Genomic DNA, 13,739 nt, shown 5'->3' with positions numbered 1-13,739 from the left:
TATATGTGTTAGTATACTTTATTGGTGTTTATCTTTCTGGCTTACTTCACTCTGTATAATGGGCTCCAGTTTTATCCATCTCATTAGAATTGATTCAAATGTATTCTTTTTAATGGCTGAGTAATATTCCATGGTGTATATGTACCACAGCTTTCTTATCCATTCGTCTGCTGATGGGCATCTAGGTTGCTTCCATGTCCTGGCTATTATAAACAGTGCTGCGATGAACATTGGGGTACACATGTCTCTTTCAGATCTGGTTTCCTCGGTGTGTATGCCCAGGAGTGGGATTGCTGGGTCATATGGCAGTTCTATTTTCAGTTTTTTAAGGAATCCCCACACTGTTCTCCATAGCGGCTGTACTAGTTTGCATTCCCACCAACAGTGTAAGAGGGTTCCCTTTTCTCCACACCCTCTCCAGCATTTATTGCTTGTAGACTTTTGGATAGCAGCCATTCTGACTGGCGTGTAATTTAAGATCTAAATGTAAGACCAGAAACTATAAAACTCCTAGAGGAGAACATGGGCAAAACACTCTCCGACATAAATCACAGCAAGATCCTCTATGACCCACCTCCCAAAATATTGGAAATAAAAGCAAAATGAAACAAATGGGACCTAATTAAACTTAAAAGCTTTTGTACAACAAAGGAAACTATAAGCAAGGTGAAAAGACAGCCTTCAGAATGGGAGAAAATAATAGCAAATGAAGAAACAGACAAAGGATTAATCTCAAAAATACACAAGAAACTCCTGCAGCTCAATGCCAGAAAAATAAATGACCCAGTCAAAAAATGGGCCAAAGATCTAAAAAGACATTTCTCCAAAGAAGACATACAGATAGCTAACAAACACATGAAAAGATGCTCAACATCACTCATTATCAAAGAAATGCAAATCTTTTATTTTTTTCTAAAAATTCTGTTAGCTAATATGTTTCTCTACTCTGCTTTCTCCCTTTCCTGGGAATATAGATGAGGTCTTGTCGGAAAACTTCCTGGACTATAAGAACCGTGGAGTGAATGGCTCTCATCGGGGCCAGATCATTTGGAAGATTGATGCCAGCTCCTACTTTGTGGAACGTGAGTACTTTCCCATTCCTGTTGCTCGGGCTGAAGCAGAATGCAGCTGCTTTTGTTCTTTGCTGTGATGCATTGCCGTCTCTTAGAAATATGTCATATAATAAATGTTAGACACCATCATTGACTGTACGGTCCTAGTCTACACTGGAAGTCTGGTGGAAGAGTCCTTTCTTACGACACACCCATTTTCTTCTTTTGAATTTTAACTAAATGAGAAGACATAATTTAAGGTCTAAATACAGTATCAGACATGAACACAACTTGCAATTTTTTATCTTTTTAGAGTCAAGGAAATAAGTGTTAAGGATACATGAAGTCTCAGGATACATGAAATCTCATAACTTTGTCTTCATTCTGCATGAACCAATATGAAAAGGGATTTGTGTGTAAATTAATTTAGTACTGGTACCATTCCTTTCAAAGCAATTCTCCAAGATTTCTGTGACAGAACATTTCCTACATGTTCAGTTCAAATAACAAACTATTCAACATAACTGTCTTCATCAGTTATATAAAGATACACTTTAAATAAAATCATCTCTATAAAATATATAAAATATTATTATTATTGAGTGAAAGAGTATTCAAACTTGATGAAGTTGTAATGTCCTGGAATAAATGTTTGACTTACCATGTCATATTCAAAATAACTAAACGCTGAGCACTTTAGAGAACTGAAATTTTTTCAAGTACAAACTTGGAAAGATCTCACTTCCCAGTATACCTCCTGGACTGAAAATATCTCAGTCTTTTTGGAAAATGGATGAATTTCCATTTTGAAAATATATCAAATGAATGAACAATATACTAGGAATGTAGTTTTCTGCACAAGTGTAGCATAATTTGTCAAAAAGTAAAAATTTATCAAGACAGAGTTTAATTGAGTTTGGAAATAATTGGAATATTCACTCAGGCACACACATAAATCAGATAAATTAAAATGTAATAATAAATTATAGCTTTAGGAGTCAGTGCTTTAAGATTGTATAAAATATGCCATAAGAATTTATATTTTTAATGTAAAGTAATTTGCATTTTCAAAATTGTTTTATAGAACAAGTGCCAAATTAAGGAACAGGAAGAGATTGGATGTACAAAATGTTCTAATATGGCTATCAAAGCATATGCCAATCAAAGATCTTCTTGCTATAATATAAAAATGTAGAATCCAGGCCATATAAAAATGCAGAATCCCAAGCCATTATCCAGAAGGATAGAGATGTTTTTGTTACAAATCAAAAATAAGACTCTTTGAAGTCTCTAGGTAGTAATAAACACATTAATCTCATTGGCAAATTATTGCTTCTTAAAATAAAAATAATTTTATAAACTTTGACAATTGGCTAGATTTTAAATCTTGAAGTATAACAGAAGGGCATTTTACCTGGAAATTAAATTAGAATAATAACAAAGCTTTGTTTTGTCCATTTTTCTCTTTATTTTTTCCTTCTAGTGTTTACTTTTATGAGAGTGGAGGTATATCACTGATTACCTGGAATCTGTTTTAATAACACATGTCTTTTGGAGTTATGATTCAGTTTAGAGTTAGGTAATAGCTATTACATAGGGCTTCCCTGGTGGCTGAGTGGTAGAGAATCCACCTGCAATGAAGAAGACTCGGGTTTGACCCCTGGGTCAGGACGACCCCATGGAGGAGGAGAGTGCAACCCACGCCGGTGCTTTTGCCTGGGAGACCCCAGGGACAGAGGGGTCTGGGGGGCTGTGGTTCCTGGGTCGCTAAAGAATCAGACATGACTGAGCAACTAAACAACAACATTAATTTATGTGGTTTTTTTGAAGGCCTGATTAAGTCAGATTTTTAAAGTACTAACAGATTAGAAATGTTCAAAACAAATATTTTCTGGACTCTCCAAGGAGTTAAATGCATGATAAAATATGAAAGAAAATAACTCCTGACTTCTTTCCTATTCTGTGACATAATTTCTTCCTAGAGGGCACCTAGCTGTGTGACTATGGTAATAATTGTTGTAATATGAGAACTAAAAAGATGCAAATTTTAGCACTGACAAAAGAAAGAATTAGTGAAATTTTAGCTTTACCTATCCTGTGGCTCAGATCATGAACTCCTTATTGCAAAAGTCAGACTTAAGTTGAAGAGTTTAGGTAAGACCTAAATCAAATCTCTTACGATTATACAGTGAAAGTGACAAATAGATTCAAGGGATTAGATCTGATTGACAGAGTGCCTGAAGAACTATGGACAGAGGTTCATAACATTGTACAGGAGGCAGTGATCAGAACCATCCCCAAGAAGAAGGAATGCAATAAGGCAAAATGCTTGTCTGAGGAGGCCTTACAAATAGCTAAGAAAAGAAGAGAAGCAAAAGGCAAAGGAGAAAAGGAAAGATGCACCTATCTGAATGCAGAATTCCAAAGAATAGCAAGGAGAGATAAGAAAGCCTTCCTCACTGATCAGTGCAAAGAAATAGAGGAAAACAATAGAATGGGAAAGACTAGAGATCTCTTCAAGAAAATTAGAGATATCAAGGGAACATTTAATGCAAAGGTGGGCTCAATAAAGGAGAGAATCAGTATGGACATAACACAAGCAGAAGATATTAAGAAGAGGTGGCAAGAATACACAGAACTATACAAAAGTTATACTATATATAATGACCCTGTATATACTATATATAATGAGCTATATGAGTATAATGAGTATAGCTATACTATATATAATGATCCAAGGCGAGCGGTGGCTGCGCGGCACTGGAGCAGCTGAGAAGAGATACCCCAGGTCCAAGGTCAGGAATGGCGGCTGCGCTTTGCTGGACCGGCCCTGTGGAGATACCCCACATCCAAAGTCAGAGAAACCCCAGTAAGACGGTAGGCGCTGGAGCATCTGTGAGGAGATATCCCACGTCCAAGAGCAAAGGAGAAGCCCCAGCAAGATGGTAGGAGGGGCAGATTCACATTTAGAATCAAACTCCGTTCCTGCCAGAGACGCTCAGAGGGCTCAAACAAACCTTGCGCCCACCAGGACCCAGGGACCCCACAGAGACTGAGACAGAACTGTGCTTGAGAGTCTCCTGTGGAGGTACCGGTCGGCGGTGGTCTGCCGCAGGGACGGGCTCTGGGTGCAGCAGACTTGGGTATGGCATAAGCCCTCCTCCAAGAGGGCTTTAACCCGACCATAGCGCTGCCAGAACTTACACAGCCCTGGGAAATAGACTCTGGGAGGGCACAGCAGAACCCCGTGCACCAGGACCCAGGAGAAAGGAGCAGGGACCCCACAAGAGACTGTCCCGGACTTGCCTGTGGGTGTCCGGGCGTCTCGGGTGGAGGCGTGGGTCGGTGGTGGCCTGCTGCAGGGTTGGGGGCACTGAGTGTAGCAGTTCATGCCTGGGGTCTTTTGAGGAAGGTCACCATTATCTTCACTGCCTCCATCATAGTTTGGCCCCAGGCAAATAGCAGGGAGGGAACACAGCTCCACCCATCAACAGAAAATTGTATTAAAGATTTACTGAGCATGGCCCTGCCCATCAGAACAAGATCCAGTTTCCCCCTCAGCCAGTCTGTCCTTTTAGGAAGCTTGCATAAGCCTTTTATCCTTCTCCATCAGAGGGCAGACAAACCACAATCACAGAAAACTAACCCATCTAATCACATGAACCACAGCCTTGTCTAACTCAATATAATGACCCAGATAACCACAATGATGTGATAACTCACCTAGAGCCAGACATCCTGGAGTTCAAAGTCAAGTGGGTCTCAGGAAGCGTCACTGTGAACAAAGCTAGTGGAGGTGATGGAATTCCAACTGAGCTATTTCAAATCCTAAAGGACGATGCTGTGAAAGTGCTGCACTCAATATGCCAGCAAATTTGGAAAACTCAGCAGTGACCATGGAGCTGGAAAAGGTCAGTTTTAATTCCAGTCTCAAAGAAAGGCAAGGCCAAAGAATGTTCAAACTACCACACAATTGCACTCATCTCACATGCTAGCAAAGTAATGCTCAAAATTCTTCAAGCCAGGCTTCAACAGTACATGAATCGAGAACTTCCAGATGTTCAAGCTGGGTTTCGAAAAGGCAGAGGAACCAGAGTTCAAACTGCCAGCATCAGTTGGATCATAGAAAAATGCAAGAGAATTCCAGGAAAATGTCTACTTCTTCTTTATTGATTATGCTAAAGCCTTTGACTGTGTGGATCACAACAAACTGGAAAATTCTTAGAGACGGGAATACCAGACTACCTTACCTGCTTCCTGAGAAACCTGTATGCAGGTCAAGAAGCAACAGTTAGAACTGGACATGGAACAACAGACTGGTTCCAAATTGGGAAAAGAGTACGACAAGGTTGTATATTGTCACCCTGCTTATTTAACTTATATGCAGAGTACATCATGCAAATGCTGGGCTGGGTGAAGCACAAGCTGGAATCAAGATTGCTGGGAGAAATATCAATAACTTCAGATATGCAGATGACACCACTCTTATGGCAGAAAGCAAAGAGGACTGATCAGCTTCTTGATGAAAGTGAAAGAAGAGAGTGAAAAACATTCAAAAAACTAAGATCATGGCATCCAGTCCCATCACTTCATGGCAAATAGATGGGGAAACAATGGAAACAGTGACAGACTTTATTTTTTTGAACTTTTTTTTTAATTTTTTGAACAAAATCACTCCAGATGGTGACTGCAGCCATGAAATTAAAAGATGCTTACTCCTTGGAAGAAAAGCTATGACCAACCTAGATAGCATATTAAAAAGCAGAGACATTACTTTGCCAACAAAGGTCCATCTAGTTAAAGCTGTAGTTTTTCTGTTAGTCATGTATGGGTGTGAGAGTTGGACCATAAAGAAGGCTGAGCACCAAAGGTTTGATGCTTTGAACTGTGGTGTTGGGGAAGGCTCTTGACAGTCCCTTGGACTGCCAAGAGATTAAACCAGTCAATCCTAAAGGAAATCAACCCTGAATATTCATTGGAAGGACTGATGCTGAAGCTGAAACTCCAGTACTTTGGCCACCTGATGTGAAGTGCCGACTCATTAGAAAAGACCTGATGCTGGGAAAGATTGAAGGCAGGAGGAGAAGGGAACAACAGAGGATGAGATGGTTGGATGGTGTCACCGACTCAATGGATATGAGTTTGAACAAGCTCCAGGAGATGGTGAAGGACAGGGAAGCATGGTGTGCTATAGACCTTAGAGTCTCAAAGAGTCTGACACAACTGAGCAACTGAACAACAAAAACTATCCTGACAAAATCTTACAATGTTGTATTATTATAGTAACTCAAATGTTACTTTAAATTATGTTTTAGTTATTTCGCCCTGTTGAGTACTTGGGATCTTGGTTGCATCATGCAGGATCTTTCATTAAGGCCCACAGTCTCTAGTTGTAGCATACAGGCTCAGGAGTGCGCAGGCTTCAGTAGCTGCAGCATACATGCTTAGTTGCTCCACAGCATATGGGAACTTAATTCTAGACCAGGGATGGAACCTGCATCCTCTTCATTGCAAAGAGGACCACTGGGGAAATCCCTCAAATGTTATTTTTTAATGTGTGCAATCTGGCTCAGCAGCCCAGTCCCAAGCCTTCAGGAGGAGCTCCCACAGTCCTTGTTGACCATTGTGCTCCCAAAACAAATGTATGGTTACCAGGGGAGTAAGCAGGATGAGTGATAAATTGGGAGATTGGGACTGACTCACTCACGTGTCTGACTCTTTGCGACCCCATGGACTATATACAGTCCATGGAATTCTCCTGACCAGAATACTGGAGTGGGTAGCCTTTTCCTTCTCCAGATCTTCCCAACCCAGGGATCAAACCCAGGTCTCCCGCATTGCCAGATTCTTTGCCAGCTGAGCCACAAGTGAAGCCCAACATATACACACTACTATATATAAAATAGACAACTAATAGGAATCTATTGTGTAGTACAGGGAACTCATCTCAATACTCTATAATGACGTATATGGAAAAAGAATCTTAAAAAGAGTGGACATATGTATATGTATAATTGATTCACCTTCCTGTGCAGCAGAAACTAACACAACATTGGTAAGCAACTATATTCCAATAAAAATTAATTAAAAAAAAAAAAAGAAGTCCCTCAGAAATCCTTCTTGCCTTGCCAGGAGGGGGTGATTTTACAGGGAAGGTATCTTTGTTTTGGTCTCTGGCCCAGACCAGTTATATGTAGCTCCCTGTTCATTGTCGCTTCCCTTGGGTAGCAGGAAGAACAGCATAGTAGGCCTGGAAGGACCACTGATTATGGCCAAAAGAATTTTTCCCAAAGGGACTTCCTTTCTCCAGCCATCTTTGGGTCAAGTCACATGATCATGGTCATGATCGCTGCCTTCTCACAGCTGTCCAGGCCTAAACTAGAAATCTGCAGTCATTTTTGACTGCTCTGTTTTGCCACAGTTTCCTGTTCCTCCTCAGTACCACCAATCACCAGGTCCTGCCTTGCCTCCTGCTCACACCTTCACATTCAGCCTTCTCTGTCTCTGCACCCGCTTTCAGATTCATGTCCTGACTGCTGCTTGCTCTGATTTCATCACTCTGCATTTGTCAGAAGAGTGAACATCAAAACCCCTTTTCAGAACATCATTTCCAAATCCTCTTCCAAATCCTCTTTCATAATTTCCTCCTCCCAAATTAAACAAAAAACAACAACACAGTGTTCCTTGATTACACATAATAGAAATCTAAACACCTAATCCTGCTCTGAAGTTTTTGGGTTTTTTCCAATTTTTTTGTATTTGAGTAGAGTTGATTAACAAAGTTTTTAACAACACCCATTAAGCATGGTGAGATGAAATTTACACAGGTCAGGGGTGGAGTTTGCCTCCTCTCTCCACCCTTCAGCAGGTGGCTTCAAGTGAGAGGCTTGTGGGCTCAATGGCCCTTGTCCTCTGAGATTTTGATCCTTCTCCTATAAAATGAAGTTAATGCACAGTCTCCACAGTGAGCCCATGAAGACTGAGAAAGCACACCTGAGGGGGCCAGGCACATGTTTAGTATAGCCAGGTAGGCAGTCTAGTAAGGAAGCTTTGAATGAGAGGTTGCGGTGCTTTTCTCTTTTGGGAATGAACATAGTGGTCCTTGTTGACAACTGTGAATTGAGTGGCTTATTTTGAGGGTTTCCTCTGGGGAAATCCTTTGCAGCCAGAGTTGGGGACCAAAGGAAAAGCAGGGCTCCAGGAGAACCAGCTGACTCCCCCTTGTTAGCATTTCTGGCCAGTGCCAGTAATACAGAAGAGCCAGAACAAGCCCTGCTGGAGCCAGAAGGTTCCCTAGATCTGCCCAGTTTAGCCACAGGGATACTGCCAGGTCAACAATCCAGATGGTTCAGATGACATGTTGTTATAGCTTTTTATTTGAATCCGGATGTGTTTTCACCAAGACTGCTCTGTTTTTTAGAACTGATATGGCTAAGAACTGCACTATGGGCTGCCATTTTCAGTCACTGTTTTCTTCTTTCCCAGGAGCTGTCTCCTTTCATATTGCAATAAATATTTGAATCATAGGCTCTAAGAAAGTCTACTTTGTAGGCAGAACTAGAAGACACATCTACCTTTCTTTCTCCCTATCTATATAACCTTATGGTGATCATGCTGCTTCACAGGTGTTCTTTAGAAGCAGTGTGGCTCCATAAGTATTTGCATGATACTGGACATTTGATTATTATGCCACCTTATTTTGGGGCTTCCCAGGTGGCACAGTGGTTAAAAAATCTGCTGCCAATGCAGGAGATGCAGGTTCCATCTCTGGGTCAGGAAGATCCCCTGGAGTAGGAAATGGCAACCCACTCCAGTGTTCTTCCCTAGAAGATTCCATGGACAGAGGAGCATGGCAGGCTACAGTCCATGGGGTCACAAAGAGTCAAACATGACTGAGCATGCATGCACTAGATTTTTATTACATAATTCCATGGAATTATACCCCCATTATAGTTATTACATCATAACTACCCCCATCACTCATCCAGGTTCACACTATCCTAAAGGGAAACCATGCTCAAAATTGCACCCTACACAATCATAAAGTAATTTCAATATAGGTTATGACCTTACTTGTATTTCTTAAATCTTGAGAAAAGAATATGCAGTTCACAGCAACACTCCTAAAATGCATTTCCTCTTTCACCTGTGTCCTTTAACCACACAATTCCGCTGGTGTTCCCTCCCCCACTGAACTTTGTAAGCTTGGCTCAAACTCATGCTGGTTTTCTTCCCTTCTTTGTTTCCTGCATGTTTTGCTTTAAAAAGCTAAATGAAGTCATCTTACTAGAGAGAAGCCTCTGGAGTGGTAGAAAAAGGAGCCCAGGCCATCAAAAACACACTCACTCACTCTTTAGGAGATCAGAGTGAAATGGTTGGAAATACTCATACACTAATAATGTCTGGGCTGCTAGAGGCCAACCTAAAGGTGCAGCAGTTCAGACTGAAAGGGGCCAACGAGGCAATGGAGTGTGGCAGTGCGGGCGCAAGGATCCATATGGGAAGATGGGACATAGGAGTGAGGGGACGCACATAACAGGCCTATCCTTAGCCCACACAAGGTGAGAAGCCAGACTGTATGCAGTCATCTCTTACCACATCCAAATAGTCCATTACACCCACAGGCATCAAAATTCATCTTCCGTCCATAGATTAAATATCAGACCATTAAATAGTGACTAAATATTGTTACAGGAAACAGCTAAAAAAGATACAATCAAATCATTCAGTTCAGATTTGCAGCGACACAGATGGTTCTGACTTCTAACTGGTTATGTGTCAGACTCTCCCAATGAGATGAAAGCCCTTAAATAAATGGCCAGGGCCCTAGAAAACCACAATGAGACTTTTCTAGATTAACTTGAGTTGCCGTTTCAGTAAGAGCACGTACAGCCTCACCCACCTCTCTTGACTCCTACAGTGCTGGAGGCGTGCTGTGGGCTGGACTGGTATCTAGGGACTCTGATCTATAGGTGAAGGCTCAGTCCCTGCCCTCCAAGGTTTTTACTTTCCAGGAGTGGGGACAAAAACGTACTTCTTACTGTGTCCTATATCAGTGAAGGAGACCACCCAACCTGGCTTTGGGGCCCAGGGTTAATCACCACCCACAGGTAAAAGGAGCCAGTGGGTGGACTTGGCCAGTGGAAAGGAAGGACTGGCTTTGGCGGCCAAGTGGTAGAGAGCTCATTCTAGCACCTGCAAAGGCATGAAGGCATGGGGAGGTGAAAGTTGAAGGTGAAGCTCTGAGAAAGAGGAGAAGGAGGAGGAAGGAGTCGAAGGTGGAGCTGGAGGAAGAGAGATCATCAAGTCAGGAGGATTAAGTATGACCACAAATTCTTTGACATTCCTTTCATCAAGAGGCTAGGTCCATGTCCCCTTCCCTTGGGCCTGGGAGGCTCTATGACTCTGTTCTGGCTTCTATGTTGAAATGATGCTATGACCATTGGGGTGCATGTGTCTGTTGAATTACTGTCTATTTTTTTCAATTCTTCTGCTCATTTTTAAAATTTTTTATTTATTTTTAATTGAAGGATAATTGCTTTACAATATTGTGTGAGCTTCTGCCATACATCAACATGTATTGGCCAGTGGTATACATATGTTCCCTCCCTCTCTTCTGCTCATTTTTAAAACAAGTTGTTTGGGGTTTTTTGATGTCAAGATGTATGAACTGTTTATATGTGTTAGACATTACCTTTTTCAGTCATATTATTTGCAAATATTTTCCCCTATTTGTTTTGTCAATGGTTTCCTTTGCTGTGCAACCTAATTAAGTTTAATTAGGTCCCATTTGTTTATTTTTGCTTGTGTTTCCATTATCCTAGGAGATGAATCAAAAAAAATATTGCTGTGATTTTCGTTGGTGTTCTGCCTATGTTTTCCTTTAGGGGGGTTTTATAGTATCTGATCTTCCATTTAGGTCTTTAATCCATTTTGAGTTTAGTTTTATATATGATGTTAGAGAATGTCCTAATTTTATTCTTCGACATGCAGTTGTCCAGTTATCCCAGCAACACTTACTGAAGAGACTGCCTTTCTCTACTGTATGTTCTCACCACCTTTGCCGTAGGTTAACTGACCATGGGAGCATGGGTTTATTTCTCAGGTTTCTATCCTATTCCATTGATCTATAAGTCTGTTTTTGTGCCAGTACCATACTGTTTTGATTATTGTAACCTTGTGGTATAGTCTGAATATAGCCTTTTATTTTATGCTGCTAAGAGTACCATGAGGTGAGTGCTATCACCATTGCATTTGAGGACAAAACGTAGTCTGAGACATAGTAGCTGATGTGGCAAGTGGTGGAGCTGGGATTTGAACCAGCCTTATCTGCTTGTGCTCATCAGCCCCAGGGGAGGATCTATGGGGATACTGGAGATGCAGGGCACAGAAGGGATGCTTGATGAACTGAGGTCCATGAGGAGTTGGAAGGAAGAGGATGCAGAGAACTGTTAAGGAGTCCAGACTTCCCTAGAAGCCCTTGACCTACTATGGACTTCGGATCAGAAGTGTGGGTGGGCAGGCTGGAAACCTAAGAGAGAGAAGGAAAAAATGTTCTGTGTTGACTATTCTATAGTGACTCCCATTCTACAGTGACTCTTTTCTGAATCAGAAGGGAAAGGAGAAGAAACAGGAAGAACTCATGATTTTTAACTATACAGACATGGTAGGGTCAAATTAGAACTCTACAAAACAGATTCTTTTTGTCCCTCTCAAAGCCACTCTATACACAGAATGCATCTCTTTAAATCACAGACACAAGGATCTAGAAACAACCAGGGCTGCAGAGGCCCCTCCACATCTCTGCCTCCAGAGAGGGTTTCAGTAAAATAAGGAGAGCATAGTAGAGTGAAGTAGGTAGGAAAGAGAAAAATGAATATTGTATGTTAATGAGTATATGTGCAATCTAGAAAAATGGTACAATTGAACCTATATTGTGCACAAAGCAGAAGCAGACACGGATGTAGAGAACAAACATATGGACCTCAAGGAGGCGGAAAAGGGGTGGGATGAATTGGGAGATTGGGATTGACATATATACACTATTGACACTATGTATAACATAGATAACGAATGAGAACCTAGTGTATAGCACAGGGAACTCTACTCAATGCTCCGTGGTGATCTAAAGGGAAAGGCAGTCTATAACAGAGTGGCTCTATGTATATGTATGACGGATTCACCTTGCTGTCCAACGTATACTAATACAACACTGTAAGGCAACTATACTCGAATAAAAATTTTTAAAATCTCCTTGAGACAGGAGCAGTAGCTTTCTCATAAAGGCCTGTGGCAGACCAGGGCAGACAGAGGCCAAATTGGCAGGAGAGTATGTGGGGCAGACAGGGAAACTGACCTAACTAAGACTCTGTGTCTGGACCTGCAGCCAGGTGTCTGAAGGACATGGCAAGCTCATTACCATAATGTCCAATTAGACACAGCAGATGGGCACAGGGTGACTCCAGCCATCCCAGAAAGGTGCCTGTACTTGTCCCTGGGGAATCTGTGCATGGCTCACAAGATCTCATCTCTGGGCTGTCATTTGGATTAAGGCTGTTGTCCTGAATAGAGGAATAAGAACAATAACAGCAGCAGCTAAATATCTCTGAGCTTTCCCAATGTGCACGGCACCATGCTGAGTGCCTCAGACATCTTGTTCCATTTATTCTTCATGAAAATCCTAGGTGGCAGATGTTATTTTTCCCTTTTCTGATAAGGAGTCTGAGGTATAGGAATATAAAGCACTTGATCCAAGAGTCACAAGTAACAAGTAGTGGGGCCAAGACTTGAACCCAGATAGTCTGACCTCCAAACCTGCTCTTTAGCCACCATGATGTCCTGATAAGACTAAAGTTGGCCAGAAGGGCTCCCACCACTCAAGTGGAGGTTCAATGTAGAGTTCCAGTCCTTTGGAGGGTAGGATGTTAGGTAATACACTAGATAGAACTCTGAAGTTGGAGTCCATGCTGGGGCTTTACCTCCCAGAGTGATTGGTGGGGAAATTGTTTGGGCATCACAGTGGGAACCAAGTTATCACTGGACTGAGCAAATCCTTGACTAGAGGAAGGAAATTTTAGATGATTAATGTATGGCTTTCCTCCCCTTCACATGATTCCAAGTGGGGAGCTCCATAGACGCCACCATAAAAGCTATAAAGTCAAACTAGAAGACAGAGCCTATCCAAGATTTCAACCACTTCCTCCCACATAAATTCAGAATCTCCTCCATTTCAATGTACTTGTTATGTATGTATGAATCCAATTGGTGTACTCATTTTTAAAAATATTACTTACTCCCTGTAGAAACATGAGAAAAATATCCAATGTCATCCATAATTTTGGCAAAGATAACATTTTTAAAGGTTTGTTTTTGTTGTTAACTGCTGGTAGCATCTCCATTTGGAGGGGCTTAGTAAAAAGTTTTTTGTTTTTTTATTGGAATATAATTGCTTTACAATGTTCCGTTAGTTTCTGCTGTATGATGAAGTGAATCAGCTATACGTGTACGTATATCTCCTTCCTCTTGAACCTCCCTCCCCCCCACACCCTTCTCGCCCGTCTAGGTCGTCACAGAGATGGAGCTGAGCTCCCTGAGCTTGTATGGCAGGTCTCCTCTAGCAATCTGTTTTACACCTGGTAGTGTATGTATAGGGCGTCCCTGGAGGAGGCTCATGGGAAAGAATGTGCC

The 13,739-nt window shown here is 41.6% G+C and overlaps 1 protein-coding gene across 3 annotated transcripts in view; it reads left to right on the top strand.

Annotated features, from left to right (window-relative positions):
* Nucleotides 1–13,739, top strand: part of HECW1 (HECT, C2 and WW domain containing E3 ubiquitin protein ligase 1) — a 443,378-nt gene that overhangs the window by 222,063 nt on the left and 207,576 nt on the right. For all 3 annotated transcript variants that reach the window (XM_043873248.1, XM_043873250.1, XM_043873249.1), the window contains exon 3: nucleotides 975–1,082. In XM_043873248.1, coding sequence (XP_043729183.1) covers nucleotides 975–1,082 — 108 coding nt within the window. The remainder of the gene's footprint in view (nucleotides 1–974; nucleotides 1,083–13,739) is intronic.

This window comes from Cervus elaphus, chromosome 18, assembly GCF_910594005.1.
Source record: "Cervus elaphus chromosome 18, mCerEla1.1, whole genome shotgun sequence".
NCBI classification, from domain to species: Eukaryota; Metazoa; Chordata; class Mammalia; order Artiodactyla; family Cervidae; genus Cervus; species Cervus elaphus.
The sequence above is the reverse complement of the archived record's forward strand: the minus strand, read 5'-3'. Positions and strand labels throughout refer to the sequence as shown.